This window comes from Capricornis sumatraensis, chromosome 2 (assembly GCF_032405125.1).
Source record: "Capricornis sumatraensis isolate serow.1 chromosome 2, serow.2, whole genome shotgun sequence".
In the NCBI taxonomy this organism is placed as follows: Eukaryota; Metazoa; Chordata; class Mammalia; order Artiodactyla; family Bovidae; genus Capricornis; species Capricornis sumatraensis.
In genome coordinates, this window is record NC_091070.1 from 112,805,611 (window position 1) to 112,825,444 (window position 19,834).

Here is a 19,834-nt window from a genome sequence, read left to right on the forward strand (position 1 = left end):
TAACTTTCCTTCCATGGAGTAAGCATCTTTTAATTTCATGGCTGCAGTCACTATCTGCAGTGATTTTGGAGCCCAGATAAATAAAGTCTGTCACTGTTTCCACTATTTCCCCATTTATTTGCCATGAAGTGATGGAACTGGATGCCATGATCTTAGTTTTCTGAGTGTTGAGCTTTAAGCCAATTTTTTCACTCTTCTCTTTCACTTTCATCAAGAGGCTCTATAGTTCTTCTTCAGTTTCTGCCATGAGAGCGGTGTCATCTGCATATCTGAGGTTATTGATACTTCTCCTGGCAATCTTGATTTCAGCTTGTGCTATATCCAGCCTGGCATTTTGCATGATGTGCTCTGCATATAAGTTAAATAAGCAGGGTGACAATACACAGCCTTGACATACTCCTTTTCCTATTTGGAACCAATCTATTGTTCCATGTCTGGTTCTATATGTTGCTTCCTGACGTGCATATATGTTTCTCAAGAGGCAGGTCAGGTGGTCTGATATTCCCATCTTTTTCAGAATTTTCCACAGTTTATTGTGATCCACATAGTCAAAGGCTTTGATGTAGTCAATAAAGTAGAAATAGATGTTTTTCTGGAACTCTCTTCCTTTTTCCATGATCCAATGGATGTTGTCAATTTAATCTTTCGTTCCTCTGCCTTTTCTAAATCCAGTTTGAACACCTGGAAGTTCTCGGTCCACGTACTATTGAAGGCTCGCTTGGAGAATGTTGAGCATTACTTTGCTAGCATATGAGACGTGTGCAATTGTGTGTTAATTTGAATATTCTTTGACATTTCTTTTCTTTTGAATTGGAATGAAAACTGACATTTTCCAGTCCTGTGGCCATGGCTTTTTTCCCCAAATTTTCTGGCATATTGAGTGCAGCACTTCCACAGCATCATCTTTTAGGATTTGAAATAGCTCAGCTGAAATTCCATCACCTCCACTAGCTTTGTTTGTAGTGAAGCTTCATAAGGCCCACTTGACTTCACACTCCAGACATTCACAGGATGTCTGCCTCTAGGTGAGTGATCACATCATCATGGTTATCTGGATCATGAAGATCTTTTTTGTATAATTCTTTTGTGCATTCATGCCATCTCTTCTTAATATCTTCTGCCTCTGTTAGGTCCATGCATTTTCTGTTCTTTGTTTCACCCATCTTTGCATGAAATGTTCCCTTGGTATCTCTAATTTTCTTGAAGGTGTCTCTACTCTTTCCCATTGTATCGTTTTCCTCTATTTCTTCACATTGATCACTTAGAAAGGCTTTCTTATATCTCCTTGCTACTCTTTGAAACTCTGCATTCAGAGGGATATATCTTTCCTTTTCTCCTTTGCCTTTACAAGTGCTTAAGTTACACAAAAAATGAAAATGCTTGATGACATCTAACATGTGATCCAGTCTCAAATGCCAGGTTACTGGCAATATTGATAGGAAATTGGAAAAGCACAGATGGATGACTAGGAGGCATAGGAATGCCTCTTTCACTTTCATGCCTTATGAGCAGTATCTGTTTTCTGTGACTGTTGTACAAATTACCACACATTAGCTGGCTTTAAACAATAGAAATGTATGCTCTTACAGTTCTGGAGGCAAGAATTCTGAAATCAATGCCGCACGGCCAAATTCAAGGTATTGGCAGGGACATACTTCCCACAAGACACTAGCAAAAAGTCTATTCTTTAGCTCCTTTGTCCCTGGCACTGCTGGCATTCTTTGTTTCATGGCCACATCACTGCAGTTGTCAAGGTTGGAATCTTCAAAACTCTCTATTTTCCATCTTCATATTGCCTTCTCCTCTGTGCGTCTATTTCAAATTTGCCTCTGCCTCTTTGTTATAAGGACCCTTGAAATTGTATTTAAGTTTTATTAGGAGGATCCAGGATAATCTCCTATGTCAATATCTTTAATTTAACCACATTTACAAAGACTTTGTCATAGATGTCATATTTACAGGTTCCAGGAATTAGGACATGGATACCTTTTTGTGGTCCATTTTCAACCCATCACCTAGGAATGAGACAATATAATTCTAACACAGAAAATATACCAAAAAATCTTGCAAAATGAATTTTAAAAAATTACTCCTTTTTCTGGTACAGAATTCCATTTTCTCTTTTATACTCAATTATTTCTCCAACTGTGAAAAAACAGTTCCCAAACCAACCACTCTTCTCCAATACTGCCTTGAACTATAGCTCAAGTAATGTCCCTGAGCTACTTCTTCTTAGTTCAATTTCCCTTGAGAGATAAGCCCTCAAGCTCCATCTTGCTATCATTCTTTCTTTTATCCATTCCATAAACAAGTATTGAGCAAATATTCTATGAGGGTTAGGAGTTTGTAGAAAGTAAAAAAAGAACCTATCATAAATAAGAAAACAAACACTGAAATACTAAGACTTGTTTTGAAATCACTCAGCAAACATTTATCAAATACCCAGTGTTGTTATAATTGCTAAGTTATTGAGCACAATCCTCAAGTCTTTGAGTTTTTCCCTAGAGGTGGGAGGTGATACAGGAAAGGGATGGAACAAAATGATGTAGGAATAATTGATAATATACTGTTGAGTATCTTCAAAAGGTTGTAATCTGGGGATGTCAGCAGTTTGATCTATTTGTCTTTCAACATCTTGCTCTTCCTGTTACTTTTTCAGGCAATCAAGTGGACAGAGATCATGAGAAATTTGAGTGGAGACCGCATAGTAGAGTTTGTTTTGATGGACTTCCCTACCTCCCCACCCCTTCAGCTGCTCCTCTTTGTACTCTTCCTTGTAATATTTTTGTTGACATTGTTGGAGAATGTGCTCATTGTTTCCACCATCTGGCTCACTCCAAGTCTTCATCGCCCAATGTACTTTTTCCTTGGCCATCTCTCCTTCCTGGAGCTATGGTATATCAATGTCACTGTTCCCCGACTCTTGGGGGCATTTCTTACCCAGGAGCATAGAGTATCCTATGTAGGTTGTATGACCCAACTCTATTTCTTCATTGCCTTAGCTTGCACCGAATGTGTCCTGTTGGCAGTCATGGCCTATGACCGCTACCTGGCCATCTGTGAACCTCTCCGTTATCCTAGTCTCATGCCCTTCAGTATGGCCACTCGCCTTGCTGCTTCCTCTTGGGGTAGTGGCTTCTTCAGCTCCATGATGAAGCTTCTTTTCATTTCCAGATTGTCATACTGTGGATCCAATATCATCAACCACTTTTTCTGTGATATCTCTCCGCTACTTAACCTCACCTGCTCTAACAAGAAACAAGCAGAACTAGTAGACTTCCTCTTGGCCCTGGTGATGATTCTGCTCCCTCTAATGGCTGTGGTTTCATCATATGCTGCCATAATTCCCACTATCCTGAGGATCCCTACTGCCCAGGGACGTCACAAAGCCTTTTCCACGTGTGCCTCTCACCTGGCAGTGGTTGTTATCTACTACTCTTCCACTCTCTTTACCTATGCACGGCCCCAGGCCATGTATACCTTCAACCACAACAAGGTCATCTCTGTGCTCTATACTGTCATTGTACCATTTCTCAATCCAGCCATTTACTGTCTGAGGAATAAGGAAGTAAAGGATGCCCTCAGAAAGACAGTGCTGGGTAGGTGCCCCTATTCCAGGGATATCCCAGATTGATGTGCAATAAAACCTGACAAAAAATGAACAGTATCCTAATAGTGACATATTAAAGAATCATAAAATAGATTTAACAGGACCAAAATATCAGTTATCACCCTGCTTCTTTAAATAGTGTCAGGAAACTTCTTGATACAAACAAAAAATTATGAATCATTGATCGTATACAAGAGTTTCCAAACTAAGATTGAAATGGTTATAGAATCTCTGGGGGGTTGTTAAAATGGATATTCTCAGAAAAATCTATGGAAAACCTCATAGAGTATGCATTGTTTGCCTAGTGGTAAAGAGCCCACCTGCCAATCCAGGAGACATAAGAGATGTGGGTTTGATCCCTGGGTAGGTAAGATACTCTAGAGGAGAGCATGGCAACCCACTCCAGTGTTCTTGCCTTGAAAATCCAATGGACAGATGAACCTGGTGTACTGTAGTCCATGGGGTCTCAAAGAGCTGGACACAACTGAAGTGACTTAGCACACATACCTTGTTTGCAACCCTGACATGCATAATTTTGAACTTCTTAAGAACTTTTATTTCACAGCCAGTTTGAGATTCTTTACTCTAGAATCTTTACTCAAGGCTGCTATTTTTCAAGTGAGAAAAATAGGTAATAAAAGGCACTTGCTGTTGTGTATGTCAAGACAAAATGATGTAGAAGTTGTTGTAGCAGTTTCAAGGATTCAAATTCTCAGATCCTAAAACTGTGAGAATCACAAAAGTATAATTAAACCCCCCAAACTGAAACTAATGTCACCTAATGCATACTCCTTATCTCTACAAGTCTTATACCCACTGCAAGTCAAAGGAGGAAGAAAATGCAGCATGGGTATTCAGCCATGTGTGCAACAATTAATATGGCTAAAGAGTCATCTGCATCTCCTTCATGTTAATTGAAGAGTGATACACAGCTTATTGACCTAATGAGTGTTGGTTAGGTAGCAGATCAAACGCATTAGAAAACTTCTATGTACCTTGGCCTCTGAATCTTCTCCAGCACTATGGGCAACATCTGTTTCAACTAGCTGCTGCCTGAGTTATACCAGCTGCCAAATATTTTACATTTTGCCACTGGGGCAAATGAATACACGAACAGAAAATGTCTTAATAAAGAGGCAAGGGTGGGGAACAAGAAACATCTCTGCAGTGGGTGGTATGCTTCAGGTTCAAAACCAGAATGATAGACATTCTTCTAAGTTCTCTTTACTTTTGGAAACCGGCTTGAATTACTTAGAAAGTAATTCCAGTTCCAGGCTGATTTCTACACATTAGAAATGAAGTCAATGTTTCTTTGGGTGGGATATGTAAAAGAACAAAAAATACTATTGGACAAATACTCATAAACAGAAATTGTCTCTCAGTGGACATTTGCTTATTCTGAACTGGGCTTTGGAAAATAAGATAACTGTCCATGAAAAAAAATGTTTGATCAATAATCATTTTAGGTTTTCAAACATCTAAAATAACTGCAAAATAATATATCTGACATTTAAAAGTATAAGCTGCTTTATTGTCATTAAGTTTCCGAATAGCCTTTTAAAGAAACATCCTTGAGGGACTTCCCCTGTAGTCCAGTATTTAAGACACTGGGCTGCCAGTGCAGGGGTTGTGGGTTAGCTCTCTTGTTGGGAACTATGGCATAGTAAAAAGAAAAAAAGAAAAAAGAAAATAGAAGCAAATCTTTGACTTTGGGCATAGACAATGGATTTTTACATATGATACCAAAAGAACAAGCAATAAAACAATAGATACACTGGACCAAATCAAAGTTTTAAAAAAATACATAAGAATTAAAAGACATCCTTGAGATTGGCTTAATTTATCTTACATTCAGTACATTATCTTTTTGTTTCATACAGTTATGGAAAGCATAATTTTATGGTTAAGGATTCCACCCCTAGAGCCAAGAAATTTGGTATAATTCTGGTTTTACCCTTAACATGTCCCTCATAATGCAAGTTATGCATCTACCTCATATGCATCTTGTGAATATTAAATTAATTGTGACGGTAGGATTACAAAATCTTTTCTCTTTGTAAATAAATTTTACCTTGGATTATTTTCTTTTTTTCCCAGCTTTACTGATAATAGAATTTAAAAAAAATAAAATTATAAAATATTTAATTTTAATATGTCAGTGTGATGATTTGATATACATATACATATTGTGAAGGGTTTTCCTGGTGGCTCAGATAGTAAAGAATCTACCTGCAATGCAGGAGATGCAAGTTCTATCTCTGGGTCAGGAAGATCCACTGGAGAAGGGAATGGTTACTCACTCCACTATTTTTGCCTGGAAAACTCCATGAACAAACCACGGGGTCACAAAGAGTTGGACACGACTGAGCAACTAAAACTATATTGACTATATATATTGTGAAATGATTCACTTTGGGTTTACTTTATAGTTCTAGTCTGTTGGAAGCTTACTAAATATTGCTAAGAAACATTGCTCATGAGACAAATATCTTGATTAGTAAAAGTCTGGACTGGGAGAATATGAAAGTATTATAAATATCCAGTGGTCATAGCTTCATGATACTGAGAAAGATTGAAGACAGGAGGAGAAGGGGATGACAGAGGATGAGATGATTGGATGGCATCACTGACTCAGTGAACATGAGTTTGAGCAAGTTCTGGGAGATGGTGAAATACAGGGAAGCCTATTGTGCTGCACTCCAGGGGGTTACAAAGAGTTGGACATGACTGAGTGACTGAACAGCAACAATTTTTATAACTTGGCATGTCTTTTGCAGAAAACTCTGGCTGCCCAGGAAACTGTTATAAGAGATAATGGCTCTTGTGCGTCTTCAGGAGTTGAAGTCAAGCTGGCTCAAGCACCGCTTTGTGTGAATCGCATGTTCTCACACCTGTGCTATGACTTTGCATCCAGATTAGGCCCTCATCTACTTTCAGCACTCCTTCCATGTAAGAGAAATCCCTCAATCTGTCATGCTGCCATGCTGTGTTTTTATCCTACAGTTCTCCAAGTAAAATTGTTGCCAAGTGTGACCTTTTGCGGTGTGTGAGTTTGTTTGTTTGGTAAAGCCTAAGAAGGTCTGGCTTATGAATAGCTCACAGTGAGCACTCAATTAATGTTAAGCCCCTGATATATGTCAATTATTTCTCAAAAATAAAAATTGGAAAAAATAAATGCTAAGCCCTCATGTTTATTTTCACTAACAATTTGATTATATACTTTCTAACAGATGTGCCTGTTCTAAATACTAACCATGCATCACATTCACTCATTCAAATGGAGACTGGCAGTTTGACATTATTCTCTAGGACATATGTGGAAAGCAAAACTGCAAACATCCTTGTGTAATTATGTGTATATGGCAATGAGTTTAGCATTTCCAATTATCTAATTTAAAATTATGCCAAGCTATCATTAGATTGAGTCACACCTGTCATTAGGTTGAAGTTCACACTCCTTTTCAAATGATCAGAACATATGACAACTCTTTGTTAGGATATTAAACATAGAACATTTTTTTCCTCAATTATTTTGGTCTTCGATTTTGTCTAGATACTCATACATATTTGTCTACATATTGAAAGAGAAGAATTAGAGAATGTCAACTGATAATATCCTCTTTGTATGACTCTTGTCAAGTCACATTCTTTCTTGAAGCGAAGATCGCACTCCTAATTTATTTTTTCCTACAGAGTGAGATTCCTACAGTGCAATAATTAGTGTAGATAGTTTATTTTTCAAGTTGATTTTTTGTTCAGCTGAAAACATGCTGAGCTCAAACAATGAATCTGTGTCTCTTTGCCAGGTATTAGATTTATTACCTCTTCTGTCAGTTAGGAGTGATCATATACCCCATTATCAAATAAAATGTAGGTGGAATTCTGCCTTGGAGGCTTTCATTTTAAAAGAAATGTAGCTGGCACGGGGGCTTCCTCTTTCTTTATGTTGAACTTGGATATAATGCCTGAGGGTACACCAGCTCTTTGTAAGGTAATAAACATAAAGAAGAAAGGTCAATATATGGAGTCTGAAGATACAGAAATATACGAAAATCATGAGTCTTTGTTAGTACGATTGAGAATTTGAACCTACATCAGCAAATACTTATATGTGTGTTAGTTGCTCAGTTGTATCCAACTCTTTGCAATTCCACGGACTGTAGCCCGCCAGGCTCCTATATCCATGGAATTCTCCAGGCAAGAATACTGGAGTGGGTTGCCATTCCCTTCTCAAGGGAAACTTGCCAATTCAGGGATCAAATCCAGGTTCCTGAATTGCAGGCAGATTGTTTACCATCTGAGCCACCAGGGAAGACTTTTCTCTAAATTATTATGTGGGTGTGCTAGCTTCTCAGTCAAATACTTATACCCATTTTTTAAAATCAAATGATAAAAATTAACTGCCGTTTGTGGAAGTTATTGAGATTTGTGCTTTTTAAAAATTTTCAGCTAATACATTAATATTTGATATATTTATGTAACTTTGTATTGCATTCTTCTAGAAGTTTTTCAAATAATTTTTAGTTTTAAGTTTTTTATTTTTTTTCAAATGAAATATATTTTTCTAAGTTTCTAGAGAAAGATCATTACACTTCTCACAAAATTTCTTATTTTGTCATTCCTGGAAGTCAGTTTTATTTTATTTTGCTACACTTAAGAATCTGCCTGCAATGCAGGAGACACAGGAGACATGCATTTCATCCCTGTGTTGGGAAGATCCCCTAGAGTAGGAAATGGCAACCCACTCCAATATTCTTGCCAGGAAAATCCCATGGACAGAGGAGACTAGTGGGCTACAGTCCAGGGGGTTGCAAAGAGTCAGTCACAATTGAAGCAAATGAGCACAGCACAATTTATTTTGTTTTGTTTAGGTTATAAATGTGTACTCAGTATCGCCAAGTTTTTACCAAAGAGGGATAATAGAAAGGGAACAAAGAAGTAGTAGTCAAGTTAATTATGATATTTTTTGTTTGTTTGTTTATGCTTTTTTTAATTAAAATTTTACTTTTACTTTATTTTGCTTTACAATACTGTATTGGTTTTGCCAAATATTCACATGAATCAGCCACAGGTGTACATGAGTTCCCAATCCTGAATGCCCCTCCCACCTCCCACCCCATATCATCTCTCTGGATCATCCCGTGCACCAGCCCCAAGCATCCTATATCCTGTATCGAACATAGACTGGCAATTCGTTTCTTACCTGATAGTATACATGTTTCACTGCCGTTCTCCCAAATCATCCCACCCTCTCTCTCTCCCTCAGAGTCCAAAAGTCCATTCTATACATCTGTGTCTCTTTTGCTGTCTCGCATAGAGGGTTATCATTACCATCTTTCTAAATTCCATATATATGTGTTAGTATACGGTATTGGTGTTTTTCTTTCTGGCTTACTTCACTCTGTATAATCGGCTCCAGTTTCATCCACCTCATTAGAACTGATTCAGATGTATTCTTTTTAATGGTGGAGTAATACTCCATTGTGTATATGTACCACAGCTTTCTTATCCATTCATCTGCTGATGCACATCTAGGTTGTTTCCATGTCCTGGCTATTATAAACAGTGCTGTGATGAACACTGGGGTACACATGTCTCTTTGGATTCTGGTTTCTTCAGTGTGTATGCTCAGCAGTGGGATTGCTGGGTCATATGGCAGTCCTATTTGCAATTTTTAAAGGAATCTCCACACTGTTCTCCATAGTGGCTGTACTAGTTTGCATTCCCACCAACAGTGTAAGAGGGTTCCCTTTTCTCCACACCCTCTCCAGCATTTATTGCTTGTAGACTTTTGGATCGCTGTCATTCTGACTAGTGTGAAATGGTACCTCATTGTGGTTTTGATTTGCATTTCTCTGATAATGAGTGATGTTGAGCATCTTTTAATGTGTTTTTTAGCCATCCGTATATCTTCTTTGGAGAAATTTCTATTTAGTTCTTTGGCCCATTTTTTGATTGGGTCGTTTATTTTTCTGGAATTGAGCTGCATGAGTTGCTTGTATATTTTTGAGATTAGTTATTTGAGGAGAACATAGGCAAAACACTCTCAGACATAAATCACAGCAGGATCCTCTATGATCCACCTCCCAGAAACTGGAAATAAAAGCAAAAATAAACAAATGGGATCTAATTAAAATTAAAAGCTTATGCACAACAAAGGAAACTATAAGCAAGGTGAAAAGACAGCCTTCTGAATGGGAGAAAATAATAACAAATGATTTTTTTAAATAAAATCATCAATCTCCTTTAAAATGGCAGAACTGTTCATCACATTTGACTAAAAATGTTCCTATATTTAAAAAGAAAGCATAAATTGTGTGATTATTATTCATAAAATGCTTCACAGAAAGCACAAAATCTGATTATCTGCCTCAAAAATTTATAACTTAAAAGAGGAAATAGAAAATGTATAATTTTCAGAAACTATTATAAAAATATGAGGAAAAATATTCCCCCAGTAAACTTTAACTTATTCATTTAACAATTACTCTATATTTTCTTACTAAAGCTGAATACATGTTTATGTTGAATATTTCTCCATGGCCAGACACATTATAGTATGTAAGCTCTGTACTTTTTCTCATTCAACTCAAGGTGTAATTTCTACCATTTTTTTTCAATATCTTTTTTTTTTTTTTTCTAGAACAGGAGACAATAAAGAACAAACTTAAAAATCCATTTTTACTTTGAGTATTCAGAGCTCTAACTATATATATATATATATATATATATATATATATATATATATATATATATATATATTTGCACCAAGGAATAGTGTTAGCTGCTCAGTTGTGTCCAACTCTTTGGGACCCCATGGACTGTAGCTGTCTGACTCCTCTGTTCATGGAATTTCCCAAGCAAGAATGCTGGAGTGAATTGCCATTTCCTCCTCCAGGGGATTTTCCTAACACAGGGATCGAACCCACATCTCTTGCCTCTCCTGCTTTGGCAGGAGGATTCTTTACCACTGTGACACGTGGGAAGCCCAAACACCAAGGAATGACTATAAACAATTATAATGAAAAGATACATTTTTCTTTTTTAATCAGTTCTAAATTCACAATAGTAGCTACAAAGTTTTGTTTGTTTGTTTTGTTTTCTAAATTCTCATATAGTAATTTTACTTTTATCAATAAATCTTGTCATAATAGTATATAGTCAACCAAGTCCTTTGTTGCTTTCTCATTTTCCTCTGCATTAATGTTATACATTTATTATGACATATAAATAAAATGGACAAATCAAATGGACACTCTTCCCTAACTCAACAGAATTTTAGGTTCTTACTAAGCACCAGACATGTATTAGGAACTGGACAATGTCTCTACCTTTGAGAACTCTTTAAAATCCAGGGATTTTTAAATAGATTTTTAATTCATTTTTAAGAAACTCTGTCTATCTTTCACTGCTGCTGCTAAGTCACTTCAGTCATATCCGACTCTGTGTGACCCCATAAACGGCAACCCACCAGGCTCCCCTGTCCCTGGGATTCTCCAGGCAAGAATACTGGAGTGGGTTGCCATTTCCTTCTCCAATGCATGAAAATGAAAAGTGAAAGTGAAGTCTCTCAGTCGTGTCTGACTCTTAGAGACCCCACGGACTGCAGCCTTCCAGGCTCCTCCCTCTAAATGTTGTCAATTAAATGAATAGAAGTTTTATTTAAGAAGTAACATACAGTGAGTTCTAAAACTAGCTTAAAATGAAGACTAGAAAGGTGAGACAATCCCTGAAGAAGCCAGTTAGTTCATGAGTGACTTAATTAGAAACAGCTTCATTATTTCATTCAAATATTTAGGAAATTCCAAAAATGCCCAAATTTCTTATGTTCCCGTGTAAGCATATTACAAAGGATATTGGAACTTATATTATTTAACATTTTGAATACTCTCAGTTTGCTAAGAATGATACAAATACTCACAAGCAAGATCATGAATTTATGTTACTTATTACATTACTTATTACATGGTGGTGTTTCAAACTCCTTACATATATTAATTCATATAATGATCACAATAAGTCTAAGATCATTAAATGCCAAGTGCTGAGTAAAACTATTGCAGTAAACTATTTGAAAGACTTCTGATCCATAGATCCAGAATAGTTCTTGAAACTTAGAAGATGCTCAATAAATATTTACTAAATAAATAGATACCAAATAAGAGCAAGGATCATTGTAATCTGAAAATCTTTCTCCTTCTTAAAAAGGAATTTTGTCACTTTAATAAATATCCTAATTATGTATTTAGGAAGGTTGTTTTATCTTGACTGCTCCTCATTTATCCTAACTCCAGAAAATGATAGGCTCCTTCACTAGTCAACATTCTTCATAGTAAGGTATATCAAATCCCGACAGATACTGTTAACTTTCTGCCCTGCTCTTGGGCCTGTGGTTCTCTGACTAATCAATCATCTCTGGTATACAGGTACTATAACCCATGTACAGCATATTCAACTGTATACATCTAAAGAAGTAACTTTCCAATTTCTATCCCAGTGTACTTTCTATATAATCTTATTACTTTCTATCTTCTCTGAATACCCTTACATTATAGCTTCTGGATGTGTACTATTTACAGATAGTAAGAGTAAACATACAGGTATCCTTATTCCATTTAGAAAATACAGACTTTATATGAATATAATACTTTTGTTATATCTACTAAGTTACTTATGCATGAGAATCATGTCATTGTATGGAGCTGATATTTGTGTACACAGTATCTTAGTGTATTTGGAATTTGTATGTGTGTGTTTGTTCATATACTTGTGTGTTTGTTCATATATTCATCCAAATAAGAATGGATGAATATCATTCTTATGTTATGTTGAATCATTTGTGTTATAAGCACTATCATCCCCAGAAGGATCTTGTTATTTGTGAGACCATTCCCCAGAAATAGAGGAGGACACACACATACACACACACACACACACGCGCGCACGCGCACACACGCATGCACTTTCCCCACACTTCTCTTCCCCAGAGTCTGTTAAAAAGAAGGGCAGTGTGCTTTAAGCCACTCGGAGGTCTCTCTTGTTCCTCCAGACTCCACTTAACTTGCCAGCTCTTCCCTTAACATTCCCCAACTATCCCCTTGAGCCCTAGAAAAGCCAAATACTTTCCTGAGGTCTGTGCCTGTTGGGAAGCCCTCGGTGTGTAGAAGGGAGTTGTTTTTTTCAGTAGCTTAGAAACAGGCAAAAGTACAAATAGATCTATTCTGTCCCTTCTTCATGCTGAGCAGAGACACACCAGATTTGCCAGCAACTCTCTAGGTTCAGGGACTGTACCTTCCTTCTCCTGGTCTACGTGATTTCTCTTTTCTCCATGAAAGCTGATCATTCCTGAACAAGGCTTGGAAAAGTCATAAGTTCCATCATTGATAAAATAGTGAGTTGAAAAAAAAAGACTCAGATATTTCCAAAAGGAAAATTTGGCCAGTTTTTAATTATTCATTATTATGAAGGGAAGCAGAGGGTATAAGAAAATCATTTTTATTTAAATCATTGATCCTTTGGAGCTTTCAGCTGATTGATTTTTTAAAAGCAGTTTGTCATCTTTGAGTCTATAATTAGTAGTATAGCAACAGTGTGTAGTTGGGGCATAAACTATGTACCTATATGAATTTCAAATCGACAAAGATTTCTTTAGCACCTATGTGTATTATGATGTATGAAAAATGTTAGGAATTCAGGGATATTGTATAATGTAGATTATCATGTCTACTATTGAAGAACACACTGTAGATGCAAAATGCCTGATTCTCTAAAAATTGCCCTCCTGAAGATATTTCAGTTTAATGCATTAGCCCTAAACTATGCCTTGTGAAGTGCAGGGTCCAGGTGTATTCTGAGTTGAGACAGAAAGAGAGAAATCTCTCATGTATGAGAGTACACAGATAAATATATGTATGTGAGAAGCAGTAGTTGGAATAGAGGTATGTAAATATGTATGTTTGTTTTTATGTTAAATACGGACGGGGGCTGGTGAGTGTGACACTGTTTGCAGTTTTGATAACTTAAATCCTTAGAAGATAAAGAAGATTTCACTTCTCTTCATAGTACCATAACAAGAAGAAGGTAAATTTCCCTTTCCATCGTGTTGACTGTTCACAAAATTCATCATATGGTCACATTTATTCTCAAATTGGGATCTTGAGATAAACTACAAAGATTATCATGTTCAAATGAGACATACAGAAATTCAATCATTATTCTAAATCTCACTAGATGGGAATAAAAATTATTTCAAAATAGAAGCCATGGTTTTGAAAAGTTATAAAGGGTATATGGGGTCAGGGATATGACACATAGATTTTTTCCATTGGAGTCTTCAAAATCAACTCAGAGATTGAGAGGTGCAGAAGGGTCACTGAATCACAGATAAATATCCTGCCCTGCTACTAACTTGGGAATTGCAATGCACATAGACCTGAAGCATATTTGTTCCTAAGAGATTCTGGGAAAAGGGAGATGGACTAGATTTACATCCTTTTAAAACTGATTTGAAGGAGTAAAATTATGTTTCTCTCCTTTAGAAAATGTCTTGTCATTGAGGGTCCAAGACTAGTATGTTGGCCTCTGTCCAACCTATACCTTTTTCTCATCTCCCTGCAAAAATTGTTATGTTGAACACAAATGATTACCCTGCTACATCTCTCTACCTGTGTCCTACTCTGGAGATTTGGGGCATCCTCAGTTTGGTCAGATCCATCTCCACAGAGCTGGCATGACAACTTCAAATGCCTCTACTTCTGGGAGTGCTTCGAGTGTACAAGTTTTCTCCCTTGCTCCTCACTTCTAGTCTTAGGCATCTATTTCTCTCCAAACAACAGCAATTTCCTCCCCATCCCAGCATGACCACTGTACTGATTACCTTTTGGGAAGACTTATTTACATTCTCCCTTGGAAATCAGAGCCTCCTGATCCTCTTTGCTAGAAGGCTCAATGAGATAAAGCTGTTCCTAAAAACTGTTTTCAGAATGAAGTTAAGCCTTAAATATTGTGCTATTTGTTCATAGTTTTCTGACATTTCTCCTCATTAAATTTTCCAGTTTAACTGGAGCTATTCAGGAAGGATGACCACAGACTTCAGAGGGAATAACAACCAGATGGGACAAAAAAAAAGTTTTTTTTGAGTGGTTTAGTCTAAAGAAAGAAAGACAAGGGAACATGAGGCAGGCATAATATATTAGTGGGTTTGGGGTGGGGATTGAGGTTAACAGAGCTGATAGCTGTTTTCAGAGCATGAAAGCTATCCTTGCAGAAAGAAATGAGACTTATTCTTTGAAGTTTCAGAAAACAGAAGCAGAATCCATGAATGTCGCACCACTATGTTCTACTAGAGAAGGCCCTATATCTCCCAATCAGTGGTTTCTTTTTTAAAAGTATGGCTGTATTTTAGACACTATTTTCTGTTCCTAGACAGGATCAGGCAAAAGTTAGGAGAATACTTACAAAATTAGAGAGGACTAAAATCATTTAGGGCTTCCCTGGTGACTCAGTGGTAAAGAATCTGCCTGCCAATGCAAAAGACACTGGCTTAATCCCTGGCTCAGGAAGATCCCTTGGAGAAGGAAATGGCAACCCGCTTCAGTATTCTTGCCTAGAAATCCCATGGACAGAGGAGCTTGGTGGGCTACAGTCCACGGGGTCACAAAAGAGTCAGACACGATTTCGTGACTAAACAACAAGAAAATCACTTGATCTATGTGGTTCCTTGCAGCAATACGATCCTGTGCTTCTGGAACTCTGTTCTTGTGAAATGCGGTTTTTGAAAAACATTATGATTGTAAGATTTACATTAACTTTTAGAATTCTGTTCAAAGCAAGCTAAGATGTAAGATGAAATGTCTCATTTATGCTTAGATTATTGGTCCATAGGAGAAGGTGATGGCACCCCACTCCAGTACTCTTGCCTGGAAAATCCCATGGATGGAGGAGCCTGGTAGGCTGCAGTCCATGGGGTCGCTAGGAGTCAGACATGACTGACTGACTTCATTTTCACTTTTCCCTTTCATGCATTGGAGAAGGAAATGGCAACCCACCCCAGTGTTCTAGCCTGGAGAATCCCAGGGACGGGGGGGCCTGGTGGCCTGCTGTCTATGTGTCCGCACAGAGTCGGACATGACTGAAGTGACTTAGCAGCAGCAGCAGCAGAAGAAGAAATTAAACTGAACGGAGTTTGTTAGATAACCATTTTGCCAAGGGCTAAAATGTTATCAATAAATTGCTACTTTGCTGCTTTATAGTTGCTTGACATTGACAAAATCATTTAAGCACTCTGGGATTCATTTCTACTACATGAACAAAAAAAGAAGGTTGCTGGGGTCCAGCTCCGGTGGATCCAGGGAATTCGAAGGGTGGACGGCGTTGGCGTGAGAAAAACTTATTTATTGATTGATATAAGATTAGATTAGGAAGAAATAGTGTAGTAGGAGAATTAAGTGGAGGAAGAGGGCTGAATAGCTTGGTTTATGTGGAAGACCAATAAAATTCCAGACAAGGAATTTGCACCATCTACGTTGGGCCACCGGTGCTCGCTTGAATATCTAAGGGTGCCTCACCTTAGGCTCCCTTTCGCGCGGGTTTTAACAGCCATGGCAAGTAAGTAGACTTGGCAGGCCTCCAGCCCCAGATGGAAATTCAGCCTGAAATTAAACTAAAGAGCGGAGGGAGGGAAAGGGAGAGAAGAAGAGAGAGAGAGACACGGCAGGAGCCAGATTCTCAAGAAACCAGGCCGAGAGACTAGTCCGAGAAACTGGTCCAATCCTTTATTGTTCAGAAGGCCTTTTATACTTTTGATAAAACATGGAGATCAATGGGTAACACAAAATTATGTAGCGTTCGCAGCCCAGACTCTTTCTATACATCATTTTGTATACAAAAGGTCTCAGGTGATTTGCATTATCTTCTGGCCAAGAGGCCTGTTAACACTTTTTGGCTCTCTTTCTTAATGAATGTTAATTTTGTTTCCCCTGAAGTGTTTTTCTTTAATCTACATCTCCTTAAAGTGCTAAAGTTACATCTCTATAGAACAAAGGTGCAGTGGGTTATAACAAAGAAGGTACTTAACGCAAAGATCTAATGTTGCTAATATCAGGTCTACTACTTGTTTTTCTATATACCAACTGTATCTAAAAATAAAGGATATGAAAATTTAGCAGCAAGCATTGACTCAACAAATGAAACTTTTAATCAGTCCTATTCTAAAGATTTTGACTCTTCGGAAGCCCCTACATTCCTAGGATGTTTTAAGCTTCCTGTGCCTCCTGTGGTCAGGAGGCCTCAAACAATCACATGTGCAGCTGTACGAGTCCTGCAGGCAGGCTAGAAAGCCATCAGAGGGGTTTTTGGATTGCAACACTGTCTCAAATGCAGAAGACTAAAGCCCTGAATTGACTTTTTCCAGAGAGTGTCAGAAGAGTGGAAAAGCAGAGCACAAAACTGGCAGATTTTTGTTGGGGTACATGCTTAGGAATTTCAAGAGGGGGCCCTGAAGTCTGAGCATGCCTTGCGTATGTCAGCTTCCTTCCTCATGACCTTGTCACGGGCGGCATTCCTCACACTGGCTCCCGGCAGAAGGTGAACTAAAATTCCATTGGTTTTAAAATATTATAATTCTATGAGCTAAGTCCACATGGATAGTTGAGGGTGGGCTCCAAGGAACAGATCTATTGCTACCAAATGAGTTTGAGTTCCAAGATGCTGAAATCTTCACCTAGCTCTTGGCTCTTATCCTGACAATTTGATTCTTCACACTCTAAAGTTTTATTTCTCAGACAAGTTTTCTTTAAAACTGTTTTCAGAGGTACAACTTAAAGCTGTGCTCTTGGCACATCTGGCAGTGTGTTAGCATCTCAAAGGAACAGTTTAATGCTCAGAAGAAAAAATAACTTATAACGAGGGAGAATTCATAGACCTTGCCTTATTTATAAGCTCCACTGTCCAACTACCTAGTGAATCCTAGACTAGTGAGCAAGGCCAAGTTTTGTGTTAAGTGTGTGTGTGTGCATGTGTGTATGTCCATATTCCAATATAAGACAAAATTGTTGAATTTGCACTATTATAAATTGATCCCCTTTTTGGTTAACAGTGTCTATTTTCCTCTTTTGCGTGCATGCCAAGTCGCTTCAGTAGTGTCCGACTCTTTGAGGCCCTATGGACTATAGCCCACCAGGCTCCTACAGTTCATGGGATTCTCCAGACAAGAATACTGGAGTGGATTGCCATGCCCTCTTCCAGAGTATCTTCCAGACCCAGGAATCAAACCTGTGTCTCTTACATCTCCTTTATTGGCAAGCAGCTTCTTTACCAGTAGCACCACCTGGGAAGCCCATTTTCCTCTCCAAACATGGATAACTGAGTTGACTCTTCTGCCTTTCTTTGGGATCCTAAAGCTGAGATCTAAGTAGGACAAGAGAAATGGATGGGGTGGACAGTAGCTTTCTATCTCTTTTACTCCATGATTGTTTCCTCAGGAAAATAAATAAATAACCTTCTCTACTGTCCCCCATCTTTATGTAAACAAAAGCAAGATTGTTGAGACACACAGAGAACAAGACTGACTGTCTCTGGATAAGAACAGAAAAGAAGAATCAAGCAGTAAGACACAGAGAAAGATTGGAAAAGGTAAGGCATCCAGCCTGTAGCAGTTTTTAGAATAGTTCTCAACTCAGTCTAGAAGGCCATAGGTTTTGCTGAATGACTGGTCAAAAATGCAGAAGGGTCATTAATGGTAAAAGGCATCTCATTACTTCTTTTTTTTGGATATTACTTTCAAACAAGTTGTGAGTTCTTTAATGCCTTTGAAAAGGTCTTACCGTTTCCTCCATCTTTATTATTAACAGTGGTCTCTACCATTAAGCAGAGAAGGCAATGGCACCCCACTCCAGTACTCTTGCCTGGAAAATCCCATGGATTGAGGAGCCTGGTAGGCTGCAGTCCATGGGGTCCCTAAGAGTCAGACATGACTGAGCAACTTCACTTTCACTTTTCACTTTCATGCATTGGAGAAGGAAATGGCAACCCACTCCAGTGTTCTTGCCTGGAGAATCCCAGGAATGGTGGAGCCTGATGGGCTGCCATGGGGTCTCACAGAGTCGGACACGACTGAAGTGACTTAGCAGCTACCATTAAGATCTTTATTGGTTTTTTGGCAGGCTTTTGGGGAGGTTAGTGGTAAATCCTAAAATGATAACAGCAAACATCTATAGGAACTTAAACTCTATAACTCATTAGATGTTCACAAAATGTAATGTAATTTTATTTACACATACCTTAGAAATAAAATATATAATATTCTAAAAGTTATATAGTATCTTCTCCTAACTAGAGTGGGGACAAAAGTGGGATTTAAATGTACTTTTTTCATACTTCTAAGATATCACCCTATATAATGAATAGTATCAAGGGAAATATTAACTCTTTTACTCCTTTTAAAATTTGTTTTTTAATTGAAGGGAAATTGCTTTACAATGCTCTGTTGGCTTCTGCTGTACAATATGAATCACCATAATTATACATATAGCCCCTTTCTCCTGAACCTCCCTCTCCTCCCCCATCCCACTCCTCTAGGTCATCACAGAGTGCCAGACTGGGTTCCCTGTGTTATATGGCAACATCTTGCCAGCTATCTATTTAACTCATAATAGTGTATATATATCAATGCTACTTTCTTCATTCATCCCACCCTCTCCTTTCCCCACTGGGTCCTCAAATCTATTCTCTACATCTGTATCTACATTCCTTCCTTGACAATAGGTTTATCAGTACCATTTTTTTCTAGATTCCATATACATGTATTAATATATGACATTTGTTTTTCTCTTTCTGATGTCACTCTATATAACAGACTCTAGGTTCATCTACCTCACTACCATTGACTCAAATTCATTCCTCTTTATGAGTAATATTCCACTGTATGCATGTTTCACATCTTCTTTATTCATTCATCTGTAGATGGACATTTATGTTGTTTTCATGTCCTGGCTACTGTAAATAGTGATGCAGTGAACACTGGGGTACATGTGTCTTTTAGAATTGTGGTTTTCTCAGGGTATATGCACAGTAGTGGGGTTGCCGGGTCATATGGTAAGTTTATTTCTAGTTTTTTAAGGAATCTCCCTAATGTTCTCCATAATGGCTATATAAGTTTATATTCCCACCAGTAGTGTAGGAGTGTTCCTTTTCTCCACATTACCTTTTAAACTATCGATTCGATTT

The 19,834-nt window shown here is 37.9% G+C and overlaps 1 protein-coding gene across 1 annotated transcript; it reads left to right on the forward strand.

Moving 5' to 3' along the window:
• The first annotated feature begins 2,680 nt into the window (after positions 1-2,680).
• Positions 2,681-3,634, forward strand: OR6P1 (olfactory receptor family 6 subfamily P member 1). The gene has a single exon (XM_068966225.1). The coding sequence runs from the start codon at positions 2,681-2,683 to the stop codon at positions 3,632-3,634; it is 954 nt and encodes a 317-aa protein (XP_068822326.1).
• Positions 3,635-19,834: the final 16,200 nt, after the last annotated feature.

Bases quoted from the DNA above. Each gene is read 5' to 3' on its own strand.
- OR6P1 (XM_068966225.1), top strand. From the start codon at position 2,681: ATGAGAAATTTGAGTGGAGACCGCATAGTAGAGTTTGTTTTGATGGAC.